At 48.5% G+C, this 20,225-nt stretch overlaps 1 protein-coding gene across 3 annotated transcripts; it reads left to right on the top strand.

Moving 5' to 3' along the window:
* Positions 1-4,745: 4,745 nt before the first annotated feature.
* AMMECR1L (AMMECR1 like) lies at positions 4,746-19,451 on the top strand (the record flags this gene model as incomplete). 3 transcript variants are annotated; one of them, XM_079709772.1, is made up of 7 exons in its annotated part: positions 4,746-4,844; positions 12,281-12,725; positions 14,773-14,883; positions 15,187-15,301; positions 15,948-16,038; positions 17,560-17,656; positions 19,340-19,451. In XM_079709772.1, the coding sequence occupies 6 exons, from the start codon at positions 12,319-12,321 to the stop codon at positions 19,449-19,451; spliced, it is 933 nt and encodes a 310-aa protein (XP_079565898.1). The 3 variants fall into 3 exon arrangements, with proteins under 3 accessions (XP_079565898.1, XP_079565899.1, XP_079565897.1); XM_079709773.1 differs by lacking the exon at positions 4,746-4,844 and having other exon boundaries at positions 12,271-12,725; XM_079709771.1 differs by lacking the exons at positions 4,746-4,844; positions 14,773-14,883 and having other exon boundaries at positions 12,319-12,725.
* Positions 19,452-20,225: the final 774 nt, after the last annotated feature.

Below are 20,225 nucleotides of genomic sequence, written 5' to 3' on the forward strand. Positions count from 1 at the left end.
TGAGGCTCACAGTTATGCGGCATTTTTTGACATGCTAACCTTATAATAGCTTTATAATGTATAAACTTATTTAAACCTCATAACAACTCTGAGTTAGGGACTGCTACAATCTCCATTTTACTGACATACAAACTTGCCCTCGGGTCACAGGTATTCATGGCAGGGCTGGAATTTGAAACCATGTAGTCTGATTCCATTCTCTCTCTTTGTATTTTATAAGTTTATTTATTTATTTACTTATGGCTGCATTGGGTCTTCGTTGCTGCACGTGGGCTTTCTGTAGTTGCGGCGAGCGGGGGTTACTCTTCGTTGTGGTGCGTGGGCTTCTCATTGCAGTGGCTTCTCTTGTTGCAGAGCTCAGGCTCTAGGCACGCAGGCTTCAGTAGTTGTGGCACGCAGGCTCAGTAGTTGTGGCACATGGGCTTAGTTGCTCCGCGGCATGTGGGCTCTTCCTGGACCAGGGCTCGAACCCGTGTCCCCTGCATTGGCAAGCGGATTCTTAACCACTGCGCCACCAGGGAAGCCCTTCCATTACCATATATTCTTAAGCATTCAAGGTAAGAAATGATGGCAACCTATGCTTCAGGGAGGCAGATGATTTGTTTTGGGGTATCTTGATAGAGTGGCACAGCTATATCTCAGCAGATTGGGGTGACATTTCAGGACCATGCAGAGCGCTTGAGCCACTTAGCTTTCCTGCAGTTGCCCTTTCCCAGCTGTATTATTTTCCCACTGCTTGCTGTCTTTCTTCTTCACTTAATCATTCAGGCTACACATAATTATTGTATGTCTACTATGTACCAGGCTTCTGTATTATGTGCAGAAAATGAGAAAATAAGACCCAGCCCCTTCCATATTTATGGCATAAATTGCCCTCATTTCTTTCTCTTGTTCCTAAGTTTACTCTGTTTATCTTTTGCACCAGTTCACTGTTGCTTGCTGATGTGAGGTGACCCCAAAGTGACTTTTTAAAGTCCTGACCCTTTGCCTTTTGGCATCAGTAAACAACACCGGCAGTGTCTGGATCCTACTTCTCAGTAAAATGCCACTGACAGCTCAAGGCAAGGTTTGTTTTTGTTTTGAGAGTGTTTCAAATCCGACTTGGTTCCATCATTTACCTCCTGGCAGCCTGATAACCAGGGAGCAATAACTCCCTTATCTGTGGGCTGTTTAATGACAACATAGTACCACCCTGGGAGCAATAGCCTAAGGCCCTTTTCCAGATGCCATGTTTTAAGACTTTCAGCTGGAAAGATCTTCATTACGTGCAATTTATTCTGATTAGTTAAAGTCAGGATTTGGTCTTCTAATTCAGAAACAAACAAATGAACTCTGGCTTGCTGCCTCCTGCATTTCTGGCTCTAGGCCATGTGATCATCTAATTTGTAGTTTTTCAGGCCGACAGAGGTTAGAAACTGGCCAATGTGGGCCTCAACAGCAGATAAGCTCATCAAGACTGTGACAGGAATTATGAAGACTGCTATAGATGGCTTAAAAAAAATCGACCTCCCGTTCTGCAAGGCATCATTGTCTCTTTCTTCCACTGCTGTGCTTTGCCAGGTTCTCTGTGAGTCCCAGGTCCAAGAGGCACCAATCACTCTCGGTGTTTGCTGCCTACAGGTAATTATGCTAAAAGTCTTGTAGTAGTAGATCTTATTATGCTTTAGTACATTATGCATTCCAGAGCAGAAGGTTTTTGCTGGAAAGCTTCACTGTTAGATATGATTTGCATTTTTTACTAGGTACTTTTCTTTGCTCCTTGAAGGCAAACACGTTAAGGATTCCTTTGTGCATAAACAAACCTGTGGGGTTGAGTGTGTGTTCTTAACAAGACTGGCAATACTTTAAAATAGGGCATGCCTTTACTGCAGGGCCTAAACGGTTTGTTTGGAGTGGTTAGGGTGAGGGAGCAGGGAAGAAATAAAAGATTTTTAGGGCAAATCCATCTGCAATTAAAATAAAAACGCTAAGTCGTCCAATCAGATAGCAAGCATTTGAAAGTAAAATGATTTACTCCTAATTTTTAAAAACTGGGTTTTTTTGTAGGGCTCTATTTGAGGCTCTTGCCCTGCTATAGTGCTGAGGAATGTGTTTAGTCGACCTATTGAATTAAGCCTGTACTGTGGGTAATTCCACCTGAGTCGTCTCCAGGCTGGGGACGCACAGGGTCAAGTCGGACAGGTGGGCTCCTGGCGCCACCCGGGTGTAGTTTGCCCCTTCCCGTCCACGAGGAGGCTGGCCTGGAGGCCGAGCCTAGAACACCACCCCGCGGGCCTGGCCGGAGCCAGTGGGTCAGCTGCATTTAAAGCTGGTCTGAGCTGCGCCTTCCTGGCTGCTTTCGAAGGCTGCGGCCCGGTCGGGGGAAACGACGCGAGCGTCGGCGCTCGGGTAGAAAAGCCGTGGGCAGGTGAGTGTTGGGTCCTAACGCGGGAGAGGGCGGAGCAGCGAGGCCGGGACACCCCGGCTGGCGTCCCCAGCCGGCATCTGGGCCGCGTCGCGGACAATGCCGCCCTGCCGCCCACACTACAACTCCCGGCGCGCTCTGCGCTCGCTCGCAGAAGCCAGGGAGGCCCGGCGTGCACTGCGCCGGCCGGCCTGACAGCCGGGCGCTCCGCTCGGCCCGCTCAGCGACCTGGGTTCGGGGGAGAAACCAGCCGGCCGGCCTCCTCTCGGTGCCTCACCGCCCGGCCCTCTTTATTCCAACTGCCGGGGACTCGGCCCGAAGAGTGGGAAGCAGCCTCCTAAATACAATCCCGTAGAGTCGGCGCCAGCCAATAATGTGCACGGAGTCAGTCCACGTGACAGTAGCGGGGTGGTGCTCCGGTGACTCCCAAATCTCTATGGTTTTGGCGACTCGCTAGAGGGCGTGTGGACCACTGGAGGACTCCCTACATTCTTCCTCCATTACCTCACTGCCTCCGGTGGCTGCTGGGATACCGGAAGACTCGGGTCCCGGCTCGGCTCAGTCCTCCAGCTGCCCCGGGGAATACCTTTAGCAGTTCTTTCCTACCGCTACCGCCGCCCCGCCGCTTCCTCCTCCGCCCGCCCCACGCCGGCCTTCTTGGCTCCGCCCCGTCCGCGCCGCGCGTCTGGCCCGCCCGCGGCCCGCTTCTCTCGGGAGCCCCCACCCAGGTGCATGGCTCCATGAAGCAGGAGGAGGAGGCAGAGCGCGAGAGGTTCCGTCTGCCCCGGCTGCGTCTGGGCCAGGAGGAAAGGTGGGAAACTCGGTCCGCGCCGCTCCCTCCTTCCCCGTGCCCGCCGGGCCGGCCTCCCTCCAGATGCCGCCGTGCGCGCCGGGCCTCCTCACCCCGGGGCGACCGGAGGGGCCGGGGAGCGGGTCCCCCCGGGTTCGGGAAGAGGGTCCCGGGACAGCGTTGGGGGGAGCTCCCGGGCGGCGGTGAAAGGAGGCGGCAGGCGGGGCCTGCGGGCCGCGTGTGCCCGCCGGGAGCAGGGGGGTCAGGAGGCGTGCTGGGGAGGGGGGGTGGGCGGACACCCCTGCCCCCGGGCCGCGAGGCGAGCCCGGGCGAGGCTCCAGCTCCTTTCTGCACTCCCTCCAGGAAGCAGTCTCGGGTCGTGTAAAGTTTGGTGGTCTCCGGCGCCGCCTGGCGGCCCTCGCCCCCAGTCCCACCGCCCCCTCCCCCGCCCGACGTCTGGATTCCACCCCCGCGGCTCGGCCCTCGCTGCCCTACCAGTCGCTGGGTCGTCCCGCTACTACTCTCGGCGCCCCGCGCTCTCCTTCCACCCCCTTTTCCTTACCATTCACCTTTCTTTCTGCCTGTTTGGTCCCTCCCCGCTCTGGCCTCTCCTCTCCCCACTGGATCTCGCCCTTTCCTTGCTGAACTCTGTCACACGCACGCTTTCGCCTCTTCTTCTTCTCTTTCTTCCCAACTCCACCCTCATTCTGTCCTTCCTAGTCCACGCAGAGCCCCCGTTTCCATCATCCCTCCGCCTGACACTCTTGTGGGTTTTATGCCTCCCTCCTTCCCAGGCTGTGAGCTTTGCCCTTCATTCCTCGCCCTCCTCCATCCCCCGTCCTGATCTGAACTCTTCACTTTGCCACACTCCCTCACCCTTATCCCTCTGGGCCTATCCTCTTTCACTGCCCTCTCCTAGGATAGAGTGGGTGGGGCCTGGAGTCTCCTGTTTACATCTTTGGGAATAACTCACATCTGTACTTCTGGGGGGTGGGGAGAGTTGGTGAAGAGATTACGAAGAGATTTGTGCCAGCCGAAGAGTGGGATGGGTGACTCTCACCTGCAGTTATCATCTCCACCTGGGATAACAAGATGGCCTGGCCTCAGGACCCTGGCATGCTGTCCAGTAATCTTTCAGCACCATCTTTGCAGAGGATTTGGGAATCTGTTTGTATTCTGAAACCAGTGGAGAACCTTGAAATGGTGTATCTTGGCCTGAGAACAAGTTTTGATCTAAATTAGTGGTGGAGGAAGTTTTAATGTGTGTTTTATGTTCAGGTTCAATAAAACCTTTGATCCCCCCCTGTCCTCCCTTCTTGGTGACGGCACCAGGGAGGAGATGATCTTGTGCATGGGGCTGCCCTTGCTGCCTTATGTTTAGATTTTGAAATGTTTTGAATTAAAGAAAGCCTGTTCCTTAGCTTTTTTTTTTCTTGCTTTCTAGAAGTTGCTCTGTTGGGTTGTAGTTTTTCAGAAACCATCTCTTACCTCGGCACTGCCTTGACTTTGTTCATTCACTGCACCTGCATTTCCATCTTAGGTACAGGAAGAAGGAATGGAATCGGAAGGAAGAAAATTCATTTCAGAGACAAAATAGCTCCCCTCCTCTGTTATAGCTGTTCCCCTGGCAATACAAACTTTCTGCTTTCAGTGAGTATTACCTTGGACATACTTAGACTAGAATTTTGTTGCTTTTGCTCTCTTTTTTCGTTTTAGGCCTCTGCTAGGACTTCAGGATGTAGGTTTACTTTGTTGGCTTCTGTTATTCTGCTTCCATGAGGGTGTCCTAAAGCTGATGAATCCTTCCACTTGCTCTCTTTATATGTAAAGACAAGTTGATTTTCCATAATCCCATTCGAGTGACCTAGATGGTGGTGTAGTATTACACTTACCCTTCGTGTACATAAGGTCCACCTCCCTCCCCTTCCCAAATTATGCATTTTTTAAAGACAAAGATCATAACTTGTAGGTGAATGCAGTTCCTGTCAAGGTCAATTATTGGGTGTCTTCCACATGGGTATAATCTTCAGAGATTTTTGGAACATTTTGCCCCGAATCTGCTAGGGTGATACTGTTTTCTTAAAAATAATTAAAAGTCTACATATAAACCAAGTTCTGGAAAAATTTTGATTACTGCTGCGTTCCCCTCAAGTTTGTTAATAATGGTATGCAAACACTTGTAAGAGAGTTTTCCAGATTGCTTCGCATCTTACTGGAGGCTCACAGCCACTCAGTGAGGAAGGTAGAGGACGAATATTTTCATTTTACAAATGAAAGAACCAAGGCCCAGAAGGATCTGGCACCCTGCCACAGCTCACATAGTAAAGGGAGGGGATCTAAAAAGAAAACAGAGCATTCGACTCCTTGTGGCCATATTTTTCCTTAAGCTAAGTTGACATGAAAGTGTATAGTACTGCGTATTTTTCCAAATCTGTAAATTTTAAAAGCAATTGTATAGGTAGGTCTCTTTTTCGCAGGGAAGATTTTCACACAGCAAATGTTTTGGATGTTTATGTGTGTATGATGGGCTTTCGTGTAGAAATGATTATTTGAAATGATGACCAGAATGTGTGTGGGTCTTTCATCTGTTTCTTGGAATAGTTCCATAATAAGTAGGCCAGAGTTATAGCTCAGGTGCCGTTTCACTGCTCAAATAATTATTAAATTGAATTTCACTTCAACTCTGTGTCACAAAGGAAACAGCAGCCTATTCCCTTCTGCGTAAAGCTTGGTTTGAATAGACATCCGGGCAGTAAATAATAACAGAAGAAAATGCAGAGACCCCTTTTTTCTTTGCTTTTTGCCTACCTTCCAAATCCATTTTCTATGTTATAAGGTCATGCCCCTGCATAGGCTGTTTTGAGGCTTCAAAAGGTGACTCTCTCTCTATTTTTTTTCCACCTCCAGACTTTTCTAGATGTTTTAATCTGGTTATTGTTGGAAATCTAACTACTTTAACTCAGTAGTTCTGTTAGTACTCAATATATATCAAGATTTCTGTAACAACAACGTATTTAGCAAATGTAGTTTCTTTTTAGTGTATGGCTGCAAGCTTAAAAGAGGACCCTTGTAGAACAGAACTGTGCACAACTCTCAGCCCAACGTTCCTTGTATTTTCTGGCATCTCACAATGAAAAAAACAGCGGATGACTTATTAGAAGCATGTGTCTCCAAAGAGGAAAAGCATCAAGGTCATTAGAGTAATAACCCCATGTTAATAATATGATCTTTTAATGTATTTACAAAACAAGTAGAGTCACGGTTGTAGAACACAAACTTATGGTTACCAGGGGAGAAGCGGGGGAGGGATAAATTGGGAGATTGGGGTGGACATATACCCACTACTGTATGTAAAACAGGTAACTAGTAAGAACCTACTGTCTAGCACAGGGAAGTCTACTCAATACTCTGTAATGACCTATATGGGAAAATAATCTTTAAAAAAAGTGGGGGGGATATATGTATATGTATAACTGATTCACTTTGCTCTACGTCTGAAACTAACATGACATTGTAAATCAACTATACTCCAATAAAATTTTTTTAAAAATAATATCTTTGAGCCTACATGGTAGTTCTTAATAGAATTTTATTATGAGGACATTTATCCCTCTAGAAATTGTAAGAACTCAGAGCTATGTTATTTATATAACTAACCCTACTTTTATCGGTAAAGGTAGTCCTAGTATTAGTAATAGCAGATGCTTTAATAAATAGTAGTTCTGTGCCAGAGAACTGCTAGATGCCTTTCATGTCTTAGTGAATTGCTCACAACTAAGCCCTCTGTGGTAGCAGGAGGCCAGGTCCACAGAGATGTGACAGCCTGCCTGAGTTTGTACCTGGTAAGTCAGATTTGGTATTTGAGCCTAGACAGTAACCCCAAAGCCTGGGCTGTGTCCTCCGAAGATGGGAGCTGCTCTGGGAAGGCACCAGCTTGTTGTTTTTAGTGGACTTAGGAGCCTTGGAAGGGACCCCCAGCAAGGGAGGGAGGCCCTCCTGCCCAGCCAGCCACATCTGTCAGGGTGTCCTCACATCTTCCCCTCAGAACTGGTCTCCACACCTTGTTTATGTTTATAACATCAGCAATTTATGAGACATCATTTGTATTAACTCCTTTTTAAAAAATTTTTATTGGAGTATAGTTGTGTATTAACCCCTGAAATTGTAAATTGCCCTCCAGACAAATAATGCTCCCTTGGGTAACTCTTAAAGCACCCCATCTTTGAAAAAGAAAAGAAAATTCTTTTCAAATGCTGTTTAGAAACTAGGTGTGTCCTTTGGAAGGAAAGCCTTGAGCAACCTATAGTTAAACAGCACCCGCAAAAAAAACCCCCAAAAAACAGCACCCGCGCCCAAGTCTAGGACTGACCAGTTACTGTGTTTTAGCTGAGAAGACAGCTACCACCATAAACCAAACCAAGAAGTTAATGTAGGGGATATTTGACGTGTTTTTTATTTCTTTTTATTTATTTATTTTTTCTGCGGTACGCAGGCCTCTCACTGTTGTGGCTTCTCCCGTTGCGGAGCACAGGCTCCAGACACGCAGGCTCAGTGGCCATGGCTTATGGGCCCAGCCTCTCCGCGGCATGTGGGATCTTCCCGGACCGGGGCACGAACCCGCGTCTCCTGCATCGGCAGGAGGACTCTCAACCACTGCGCCACCAGGGAAGCCCTGACGTGTTTTTTAGAATGAATTGTCCATGTTGGCTCTCCACCTTGCTATGAATTAAACCATTCCTTGGTTTGCGCTGAGTAGAGCTGACGTTGTGTTTTGCTTTGTTTTTGTTTTTGGTTTTTTTGGCCGCACCGCGAGGCTTGCGGGATCTTAGGTCCCCAGCCAGGGATCGAACCCAGGCCCCAGCAGTGATAGTGTCAGGTCCTAACCACTGGACCGCCAGGGAATTCCCTGAGTTGACATTGTTGATAATAATAGATACTTGTATTTTGGTCACTTTCAGCTTCTGACACACTCAACAGTCAGCACCTCACAGTGAAACAAGAGTATCTGAAGGTCAGGTTGTGCCATAAATATTCTTTTTATTAGAAAGGCTAACTTAAATGGAATTGCTGGGAGATCTGTAGATAAGATTGTTGGTGTGTGTACCATGTGCAAGGCACTGTGTTAGGTGTAGCGAAAGAAAAAAGACAAATGCAACTCGGCCTCTGAGACTAAAGGTGTTGGTGAGTTCATTGCTGGCTGGAATTTAAGTGGCTTTGTAGGCCACTCGGCCCAGATCAACAACGCACTGCTCAGCTTTCCCACAGAGGGGGCCAGAGAGGTGCCTTTGTTGTGCACCCTCATGAAGGCCAGGACCCCTTGAATATTGCGTCAGGTAAAGGGTGTGGTGACTTTTTCAACAGTGAGAGCAACTTTACTTCATTTGACACTTGCTAGGTTAGGCAGTCTTAAGAGGTAAAACAGTGATTCCTGTTATTTCCTCCAGCTTTTTGTGGAAGTATGGGTATTGTCTCCATCTGGTGGAAATCCAGTTTTAACTAGTTCTTTTTCATTGTTCGTTCTAAAGTGGACAGACAGTAGGAAAATGACATCACTACCGTTGGCCCTTAAAGTGGCCCTTGAGTTTAGCTTTGGAAGAGTAACCAACGGAAGGCTCCGAAGGGTCTTAGTGATATATGTGTTTACAAAGCAAGGGTTTTTTTTTTTTTTTCTTTGCGGTACGCAGGCCTCTCACTGTTGTGGCCTCTCCCATTGCGGAGCACAGGCTCCGGACGTGCAGGCTCAGCGGCCATGGCTCACAGGCCCAGCCGCTCCGCGGCATGTGGGATCCTCCCGGACCGGGGCACGAACCCGCGTCCCCTGCATCAGCAGGCGGACTCTCAACCACTGCGCCGCCAGGGAAGCCCTATGGAACAAATTTTTAAAGAAATGCCTTCTAATATATTTTTGAGGCAGAAGGTCTCTAACTCTGCCTTTGGTCACTAACTGAGAATATCGATTGAATTGTTTGCTTAGTGGCCTCCAGAGAAAGCTCGGGCCTAAGGAACCACAAGATTTGGGTGGGATCTACTGATTACAAATCATAGTTGGGGAGGGGAAATTGTTAAATATATCCTCTTGGTGTCGGTTGTGATCATGCCCCACTGCAGGTCAGTGATAGTACGTGATGTGTAGGCAGAACCTTCCTAGGCTTGAGCTCACCTGCGTTGGCACGGTTTGAAAATCCCTTCTATTGCTCTGTTGTAGGATGTTTCACAGTCAGGTAGCTGATAGCACCTGCAGAGAAACACCTGAGTTGCCACTATCTCGTGACATTTCACCCTTCCTTCAGGTGTGCTCTGGTGTAAGGAGAATGAGGAAAGATTTCTTTTTTTAACCTATTTTATCCCTCCTCTTTGCCTCTTTGAATTTTGGGACTCTCTAGAGGCAGAGCCTCAGGGCCCTGTTGGTGCTGTTAAAACTCTAGCTCTCGAGGATGGGCCCTCTGCTTCATTCAACACGGGTCCTAAACCCCCTGCACACAGTTATGCACAAGGTGGAAAGTCAGGTAAGAGCTCAGAGGGCAGTGCCGTCCCTTGTGGAGTCAAGGGGCAATGGCAGGGGTACTGATGATTGTCAGGGGGGTGGCGGAGATACTGGCTTTGGGCCTAGGTTTTGGTTTTTTTTTCCCCTGCTCCATTTTTGTTGGCAAGATTTTGCAAACTATTCTTTTAGTTTTTAGTATACCCTTGATTTTTTTTTTTTTTTTAATCATGCCCTTAGGAAAGGGACTGAATCCAATGGATATTATTGGCAGGCCTCATTCTTCTTTGTGGTTTGGTGGGAAGACCCAGGCTTTGGAGTCTTACAGATGGATTGTGGTCCAAATCCTGATGCTGCCACTTAGCGGCAGTCTGGCTTTGGGCAGATTATCTTGCTCATTAAACCTGAGTTTCCTCCTTTGTAAAATGATGGTAACGTGGTCCTCCTTGCTGAGTGGTTTTGAGGATTCACTGAAATCCTGTTTCAAGAGCACCTGTTCGATGCTCTAAGCCCTGAGTGCCCAGCGAAGTCCTGGCCTTCCGGGAGTTTCCATCCTGGTGGGAGCAGGTGATAAGCCCAGATGATAAGAGCAGCTGACTTTATGCCAGACGCTGTATGGAAGCCGCTGACACATATTAAACTCAATTCTCCTAACAGCCCCATGAGGCACGTGCTCCTGTTATTCCCAGTTTGAGGGAACTGAGGCATAGAGGTTAATCCTGGAGGAACCAGGATTTGAACCCAGGCCATTTGGCTCTGGAGGCAACAGTTTTTGTTTTTTTTTTTGTGGTACGCGGGCCTCTCACTGTGGTGGCCTCTCCCGTTGCGGAGCACAGGCTCCGGACGCGTAGGCTCAGCGGCCATGGCTCACGGGTCCAGCCGCTCCGCGGCACGCGGGATCCTCCTGAACCCGGGCACGAACCCGTGTCCCCTGCATCGGCAGGCAGACTCTCAACCACTGCGCCACCAGGGAAGCCCTGGAGGCAGCATTTTTAACCGAGATCTTCTCCCTCTCTTAACAGTCCGAACAAGGCAGTGATATCCGTGCTCAGGAACGATCTAGTCATTGGAGGTTTTACGGCATCAAGTGCATGAGGCTTTCTCAAAAAGAAGCCCCTGTTTCAGGCCAGACATTGAAGCATGCAAGCTGTTATTCCTCTGCTAGAGACAACTTTCATCTTCCGAAGAACTGCCTTAGATACAAAAATGTGTTTGTTAGGGGTCAGCATATATCAAGAACATAAGCAATATTTGTGAAATGTTTGTATCTCATTCAACCTAAAGCGGCAGGTTGTTTTTTGTAGAAATTACAGCATTGCAAACGGGTACGTGCATCTAATTTGATGTAAAAGGTTGTAGAATTTACAATCAAAATGCTATACAGTAGAGCAGTGCCTAAAAGGCAATTGTGTGCTACGTGTTCAAACCACAGGGAAAATTTTAAGTAGGGATTATATATATTTTTTGAGTGGGAGGGCTACAACTAGCAGGTAATGACTTGAGGAGAAACAAAGTGTACTTTTCTCAAGTCAGCAGAATTTTACAAACTTTGGTATCATCGACGTTGAAATAACTAGGATCTCTTTTCCTGAGCCTGCTGATTACAGACACAGACAACAGAAAGGATCTTGGTCACGTTAGAGCTATATATCTTTACCTTAGGCTTTTTGAGAAAAAGAATTTAGTGGGAAAAGATTCCTTCCTCCCCTTAATCAGTTGGGGCTCTCCGGTTTCCTGGGCCATCTGATGCCACATTTTGGTAAGCTAATGGCTTTGCATCTGTCTGCCTTACTATGACAGGGCAGAAATGGCTACCTCACAAAAAGGCTGTGAAGCTTGGGTCATTTGTGTGAATAAAGGTTTCTGCTAGGTTGTAGCTTTTTCTGAATGGGGTCTGGAAAGGACAGAGGTGTAGAACTTGGAGTGAGTTCAGAGGAGAACCAAAGAAAATGAGTAAGGCTGCGCAGGACAGCTGTGAGGACGGAAAGGTGGGAGGGGAGCCCGGCGTTAGGAAGCGTGCTCTCGTCAGAACAGCTGCTGCCTTTCGTCTCCACAGAGGTCCAGGGCTAAAATTACACAGATAAATTGAGGTTAGTGATGAGGAAAATGCGGAGAGGATGTGGTTAACAAGGAAAGCATGGAAGTTCCTCTGGGGTCCTTTAAAAATAGGGTGGTTCAGTCTGGAGCCTCTAAAAAGGTAGAGAAAGCGTCCTGTTGAGGAGCCCGACAGGTCAAGTGCAGTCTCCCAGTCGGTCTTGAAACATCCCCATTCAGCTGCACGCTGGCTGCCACCCCGCCCTTCTTCCTGCCCAGGGAGTCCTGGGCAAGAGGGAGCTGCTTGTGGCCTGCCTCCGTCCGTGGCGATGATAACCTTTATGGAAAATGGAAAATAGCTGCCCCTGAGGAAGAGGTTAGGCGCCTTCGGTCTGGAACTCAGGGTGTCTTCTAGCCCACTGGTCTGCCACCCTTTGCACCCAGTGTGACCTGGGCAAGAGAGAAGTTGATGGCTCCTGCCCTCTCCATGGAGACCCTTTCTCTTTGAATTTTGTGTTCTCCTTGCGGCTAACCATTTGAGTTAACGCTTGCGTGTTCTCTTCTGGGTTAGGGTTCCACAGCATTCCAGACCTCAAGCACTGGTTCAGGATGGGAAAAAGACGCTGCGTCCCCCCACTGGAGCCCAAGCTGGCAGCAGGCTGTTGTGGGGTTAAGAAGCCTAAGCTGTCTGCAGGTGGGACACACGGTCACGGGAGCCAGTCCACCGCCGTCCCCGGCTCCAGTGCGGGGCCTCTTCAGAACCACCAGCATGTGGACGGCGGCGGTGGTCGCGAGAACGTGTCGGACTTAACTCTGGGACCTGGAAACCCTCCCATCACACGGATGAACCCCGCATCGGGAGCGCTGAGCCCTCTCCCCAGGCCCAACGGAACTGCCAGCACCACCAAGAATCTGGTGGTGACCGCAGAGATGTGCTGCTACTGCTTCGACGTCCTCTACTGTCACCTCTACGGCTTCCCACAGCCACGCCTTCCTAGATTCACCAATGACCCCTAGTGAGTAAAGCGGTCGCGTGTCGGGGATGCTGAGAAAGGCATGACGCCTCTGTCGGGGGCATTCTCTTGAGAGAGTCTGCTACTTACAAAAAGCTTAACATGATTCGGGCAAAGGTTGTTGGGAATAGGATGATGAGAAATGTGCAGCCAATGTCTAGAACTCTCACTGGGCTCAGTAATGGAAGGGTACTTGGCTGTGTTTGCAGGAGTGGTTGGCTTGTCAGAGTAATGGTCCGGGAATCAGGAGGGTTTCGTTCTTGGTCTTCTGTTGGTTCAGATGGCAGTGGGTAGGTCATTTAACCTCTCACGTGGAGAAGTCATACCATCACACCATTGTGGACCCGAGCACCGTTGAAGCCCAAGTGACCTGCCAGGGTCTGGGTGCCAGGTGGGAGACTAGGAGCTCATTTAGTGGAGCTGAGACGCTCTTAACAAGGGTCCCCTCACTTGGTTCCTTGTCAGCCCCATGGGGCTGCCGGCACTCCACCAGCAATGTCAGAATTTGCTTTACTGTTTTTAGTTCAAGACTCTGTTATGTGTCCCAAGTCCCCTTGAGGTGTCAATGACCTTAATAAGGAATATGTGTAAAGGGTAAAGTCAAGTGAAGATGCTCATGCCAATGCTTTCTTTCTCAATTGGAAGCAGCTTTGAGGTGGCTTTAAAGAGCACTGCTGCTTTTTTATTTTTATTTTTTTAGGAGATGCTCTTAGAGCATTCACTGACTGATCATCATCCCACGACTGTTAATGCCGTACTGAGGCGGTGCATAGCCCCACTGGGCAGGGAATGGAGGAGTATGAAGAAAAAGTCCTTGCTCTCGGAAGACTTGAGTTGGCAGATCACACACAGAAGCTAACTAGTGTTCACACACCGTCTGGGCAGAGGTGGAGAGGAAGTTACTCCTGTGATTGTGTCAGAGGAGAAGAAATGCAGAGAAAAATGTGCTCACTCTGTAGGGAAGTATGGCCGTGCGATACCGTGACCAGAAGAACCCTGACTGAGTCGGTGGAGAGTCTAAGCCTTGATCTGAGTGGGATCAGGTGTGTCCCTTGCAGGAGAGGGACATGGGCTTGGAGAGCAGGTGGTGGCCGCAGCCGTGTAGGGTGTGGAGACAGCGGAATTCTTGAAGGGTTTTGGAGCAGGTTTTGGAACATTAACTTTGGCTGGTGGTGTTCAGGTGTTTTACTGGAAGGGAAAGATGGGTAGGTGGGAGAGCCTGCTTTGTAAGAATGATCACCGTTAGATAGCTTAAAAAATGTAAGTTGCTTTTGAGAAGTGTTAACTCAGGAATCAAAGAGGTAAGGGCATAGGAGTACGGAGGAATTTCAGGAGGAGGGGACAGCCCTGTAACCTCTGCCTAAAACATCTGTCAGCGTCGATCGGATGTAGCCTAATGCAGCATGACTTGGGCCTAGAAAGTGGTTAACTTCTGCTAAGAATAAGCTTTTTATTTTATCTTAGCTGCGCCACGTGGCCTGCGGGATCCTCGTGTCCCCACCAGGGATCGGACCCGAGCCCTCGGCAGTGAACGCGCAGAGTCCTGACCCCTGGACTGCCGGGGAGTTCCCCAAGAATAAGCCTTCTTGAGGAGACGTTTTCTTTTTTTCTGGAATTTATGAGCAGGAGAGGCAGAAATAATGACGGGCACGCTGTGGGGTTGAGCGGAGGAGGTGTGCAGGCCCCGTGTGTCTTCATGAAGGTGGAACTGGGAGCATAGACGCATGAAAAGAGAGTAAACAAGAGGAGAAAGACATGGAGAACTAGAAGAAGAAAGAAAGAGTTGAGTCCTGGGCAGAGGAAGAAGAGAACGGCACGTCCGCGTGGTGGTAGAGCGGAGCGAGGCTGTGAGCAGGGGCCTTTCTTCTCGTGCCTCGTGGCGATTTCCTCTCCATTTACACCCTGGGGCTGCGCGGCTCCGAGAGGGCAGGGAGGGCAGGGCCTTTCAGACAGCCCGCATCAGAACACCATCCTTGAGGGGAAGAACAGAGGAACAGGGAGAGAGCCGAGGTTGTCTCCTGCCCTGATTGATGTGTGCTTGCTCTTTCAGTCCGCTCTTTGTGACGTGGAAGACAGGGCGGGACAAGCGGCTTCGTGGCTGCATTGGGACCTTCTCAGCCATGAATCTTCATTCAGGACTCAGGGAATACACGCTAACCAGGTAATGGCAACCGCACGTAAGACTGGTAGATGATTGGCAAAAATGGAGACAAACTGCCTGTCTCTTCTGAGTGGTGAAATCCGAGCGTTCTCTTTGGGATAATCAGGAAATGTAGGGCGGTTAGTCTGGTGAGTCACTTACCAGTCCAAGTACAGGCAGTTAGTGGCATCAGGTTGTTTCCAGCATGTTCGGGCTGATGGATAGTGGATGTTTTCTGCAGAGCTCAAGAGCCGTAAACATTCGGCACAGGACGTTAGCTCCCAACTCTGGAGCAGCCTCACTTCTGTTTTCTGTCCCCTCCAGTGCACTTAAGGACAGCCGATTCCCCCCCCTGACCCGAGAGGAGCTGCCTAAACTTTTCTGCTCCGTCTCCCTCCTCACTAACTTTGAGGATGCCAGTGATTACCTGGACTGGGAGGTGAGAACAGCCGCATTTGGAACTCTGCATCTCTCGTTGCATTTGGGTTCGGGTTAGTACATGGTAATGTATCTCCTTCATTGAGTGAGGGTATGAGAATGTGAAAGCTGAGTTGGGAAGGAATTGCAGGCAACTTGGGTGACAGAAAAGGTGCTACAGTATTAGAGGGAGGAAGAAATGGGAAGGCTTTCTTCTCCCATTCTTCCCAGTCTCCTCTGTTCCACATCCTTTTCCCCTGTCTAATAAGAAATAGGAATGGGGATAAAGGAGAACATTCCTGATTCTTTGTGGTAAGCCCTTATCAGGAGCCATGTGTGCAGAGTCAGGAACCCAGATCAAAACCCTGTGGCATGTTCTTTTAATGGAGCAGATTAAAGGTGGAATATTCAGGATCTTTGGATGAACTGCTGAGAGAATTTATTTCTGTAGCCTCTGTACTCTCAGAGAGGTGGATGCACGTAGACTCTCACTTTCCCTAAAGCAGCAGTTTCATGCCTGAGAGAGAGAGTAAGCCATGAAAGGCAAGAGCCTCCCCTTTTCTCAGCCCTGGGTCAAGCTGGTCAGGGGACAGTGTCGATTTATATGAGGATAATTGAAGTTCCACTAGAGTGAGTAAATGCCATTTACTGGTTGTGTGTTTTTGTAGGTTGGGGTCCATGGGATTCGAATTGAATTCATCAATGAAAAAGGCGTCAAACGTACAGCCACATACTTACCTGAGGTCGCAAAGGAACAAGGTGAGTTGGACAAATGGAATCTCTGTGAATTATACTGTTCACAGTGCTGCCAAGTAAAGGGCAGGAGAGTGGAGTGTGTTGCCTTCAGCCTGACTGTAACTAAGAATGAGTGCCTTTCTTCCTCTCCCCATATCTACCAAGTTCTTAAAGAACGAGAAACTCCCCAAAAGATACAGGAGCTGGGAAGAGAAGAGGGGTAAAGACTTCCCGTGCCCAGCTGCTCGTTTCACGTACTTGCAGTGAGTAGTAGTATTTCTTGGCCCCCAAAACTGCAGTGGTTAATTGTAGGAAAATTCCAGCAATCAAGTTGGTCATATTCTGGAGTTCATTGTAAAGGGAGGTTGCCCGTATTAGTGGGTTTTGTCCTTTGGGTCGTGAGTTACTACACAGTGTTACAATTAGAAGAATGTAGAACATAATCTCTCCTGTTTTTCTGAAAGAACTCAGTAGGTACTTAGTTCTTACAGTGGGACATGAAAGGTAGGAAATGGGTCGAGCAGGTTTTCTCTTTCAAAGCATAGTTAGAAGAATACCTTAAAATGCTGCTCGTGCAGTCTGGTGTACGACCCAGTTTTCTTTCTTTCTTGGAACTGGTCTGTTTTTTGAAAATAATATGTATGTGTTAGGTGTGAACCTGGAATAGGGAAAAATATCCGGTTCAGTCTATCAGTGAACTAATTATGTGGAGAGGGCTTGCCTTGTTGGTTCCCATCGTGGTTGTGTTTAAACTTTTTCAAAAGCAGTGAGGATATGGCATAAAAAGGAGGAAGCCTTTTAACCACTTCATTGAGATCATAAATCTGGCATTTCTGTCCAAGGAGGCACACCAGGAGTTACTTCCTAAGAGTGAGATGTGGTGATGATATAGGTAAATACTCAAGCACTTTTGCCATTTGAAACTGGTTGGGAGAATTAAAAAATCAAGGCACCTACCGCAGTAATTTAGGGGGTTCTCTTTGGTCTCCAATTTGATATATTTGGTTATATCTGTTGAAAATGTTTCAAGAACAACACAGCAGTAGATGTGTGAACACCTTCCCATCCTTCCTAAAGGAATAGTTTCCTTCCTGCTGTCAAGTCTCTGTAGTAGAAAACGACTCCTAGAAATCATCGAAACGAAGGAAGGTCACACGAAGGAATACAAGCGCAGAGTATGAATTCTCTCTTCTCGCAGAACAGCCCTGGTTACAGTACTAGGCCAACAAGCTGGTCTACGCTGGGACCATGTTTGCTCCTAGATAGTTATTCTGGGATCATGTCTGACAGGAAAGACTCAGAAGCAGGGGGCCTGGGGACAGCCGATAGTGACGTGTGTTGGGCGTCATCTCACATCTCGGATTCTCCTTGGACTGCCAGTGAGGCAGACGGGGCTCCAGGGACGTGGGGCTCCAGGGACGTGGGGCGGTGCCCAGGCTTGCTCTGCCCACAGCAGACCTGGCTGCTTCTGTCACTGTGGTGTTAGAGCACGGCCCATTCTTGGGTCGCTGTGCGCTGACCTCAGTGTGCCTGCCTTCTCCTCAGACTGGGATCAGATCCAGACGATAGACTCCTTGCTCAGGAAAGGTGGCTTTAAGGCTCCGATTACCAGTGAATTCAGAAAAACCATCAAACTCACCAGGTAAGCCACTGTCTTATTTTCCTTGTCATTTTAATTCAGTTGGGGTTGGATGGAGGATACTTTTGACAGACAGGGGAAGAGAAAAATTTTCTGTTAATGTCTCTAAACCAAAGAAGTATGGGTGAGGTTGAAGCTCTGAGGAAGCAGTGGCAGCAAAGGCAGAGACTCCCCAGCATCCTGGGCGTGTCCACGGCTGAGCTGCTAGTACAGTGGGAGCAGACTAGCCGCTGAGCAGGTCGTGGGTGTCTTCGTCAGACCCACCTGCTGGGAGGCTGAGCGGGAAGGCTGAGGGCAGGAGAAAAGGCTCTCAGTACAGAAGTCCAGGGTCAGTTGAAGTCATCACATGTAGTCAGGTGGCCTGTTGGTGGAATGGTTCCAAGGAAACGCCTCTGCCTGTTTGCGGCTAATACTTCTATGGGGAGGCTGCCTAGTGTAGGAAAACATGCATGGACTGGACTCTGAGTCCCAGCTCCACCACTTCCTAGCTGTGTGACCTGGGCCAGTTTTTCCACCTCTCTGAGCAGAAAAAAAAAAATTTCCTGTCTGTAACAGGTGAATGATAATGGCTTGGGGTTGTTTCAGGGTGTGGTAAGGTAATGTATGAAGAAATTCTAGTCCAGGGCCAGGCAACATTGTAGGTGGTCAGTAGATGTCAGTCCTCTTCCCATCCCGACTGAAATCGGAAACACTGAAAGGTTTAGCTTCTGTGGGGTTTCTGTGGACCTCTGTTGGCCTGTTCATCTGTAAAATGCTGAATAATCAATATCGTAACCTCACAGGTCTATTTGGAAGATAACCCCGTGTTTTTGAAATGCTTTGGATTCCAAAAAAAGAAAAATCTTCAAATACAAAGCATTATTATTATCATTATTATTATAATTTATTTGAACAGCCATTTCCCTGTCAAAATTCAGGAATAATCACCTTGCAGTGGAGGAGTGATTACAGTGGGAAAGAGATGGCTCTGGGTAAGGATTGTCACACCCAGCTCCTGTGGTCTGTAGTAGGCTCCATAGGTTTGTAACACCCCATGCTTCGCATCCTGACTCATGGCTCTTTCCAGAGCAAGGCCAAAGTGCTATGAATTCTGTTCTGATGACCCTGTGATATGATATGGCATATTCATCTGGAAAGTGAGACCCATCCTCTATAGTCCCAGGATCTTTTAACCTGCTTCGTCAGAATTTGACCCAGAATTAGGTATCTGTGCCCCTTTTAGTTTATAAATAACTTGTTTGTTGCTTTTCTGCAAGTTGAGGTTGCATTTCTGTCAAATTTATCACATTTTAATCTGAAAGTAGATATGCATTTTACACTGGGCATTGGTGCAGCCATCTTCCAGTCTGCTACCCATGTAATTTGACCTTGAAATTCTTCATCCAGACCCTAGTAGCAGATTGCTTAAGAGCAGCCTGGCGATAAGCCTATGAAGTGTTTAAAGGTGGGATGTGCAGAAAACAGATTCTCAGGGGTGAATTGTGAGTGTGCTTTTCCATCTCGTCCATTTGTAATAACAACACTGTTCTCTTGTGCCGTCGTCTCTCATTCTCTGTAAGTAAGATTGCTCTTGGTCTTCCATTTTTTTCTTTCAAAATGTGGAATAAGCGTTTGGTTTTCTCTGCCGCGTGACTACAGAATGCAGTGTTTGGGGTTCCTAATACCCTCTCCTGTCTCCTTGCACAGGTACCGAAGTGAGAAGGTGACAATCAGTTACGCAGAGTATATCGCTTCTCGACAGCACTGTTTCCAGAATGGCACTCTTCATGCCCCGCCCCTCTACAATCATTACTCCTGACACACGGCTGCATGACCAGTCCCACCCCCCCGTGGCCACCAATGGCTATGACATCATTGGAGCAGATGCCTCCTCTTCCTGGTCCAGTTACTTTTATTACTGCACCATTTTATGATGCTAGCTTCCGTTGCCAAGTCTGCCTCCAGCCGACTGAGGGGGGCGGGGTTACATCGAATGAAACAGAACTTGAGGGGCCCAAGCCTTATCTCAGCCTTTCCTCAGTATGGGGTTCCGTTGGATTGGGGCTCCTCCATGACTAGTGAGAATTCCGTGTGGGTTCAGAAGACCTTGGCTGCAGGTGCCGCTGCTGATTTGCTGCCTGTGTGTTGGCCACTCAGTGGAAGCTGGAATTGATGGTCCATGAAGGCTTAGCCCACACACACCCCTGCAGCCTCCCCAGATCGAGTAGGTGTATTCCCCTGGCAGTCTGGGCAACGGAGACCAACAAGAAACGTTTTTAGGTTATTTTAAATTCCTTTTTTTAAACTTCCAGTGTATTGCATACCACGGGTTGATCTCAACCTCCATGCTTCATAAGTGGACGCCATGTTAGGGTCGAACGTGGGCACCCTGAGTCGTTTGCGGCTCCTGGACAGAGACCCACCTCGAGATCGGAAGCCCTCTGGATGGCGTTGCAGATCTCATTGCTCAGTTAGCCTCAAAGGTTTTAATTCTCATCCCACTATCGGTTGGATTTTCTGGCACTCTTCCTGCATCGAGTCTCCTGGTATTGAACAGAGCGCTGTGGTGTAGCCTGCTGAGGAATGGACTGGG

This window comes from Hyperoodon ampullatus (assembly GCF_949752795.1).
Source record: "Hyperoodon ampullatus genome assembly, chromosome: 8".
Classification (NCBI taxonomy): domain Eukaryota; kingdom Metazoa; phylum Chordata; class Mammalia; order Artiodactyla; family Ziphiidae; genus Hyperoodon; species Hyperoodon ampullatus.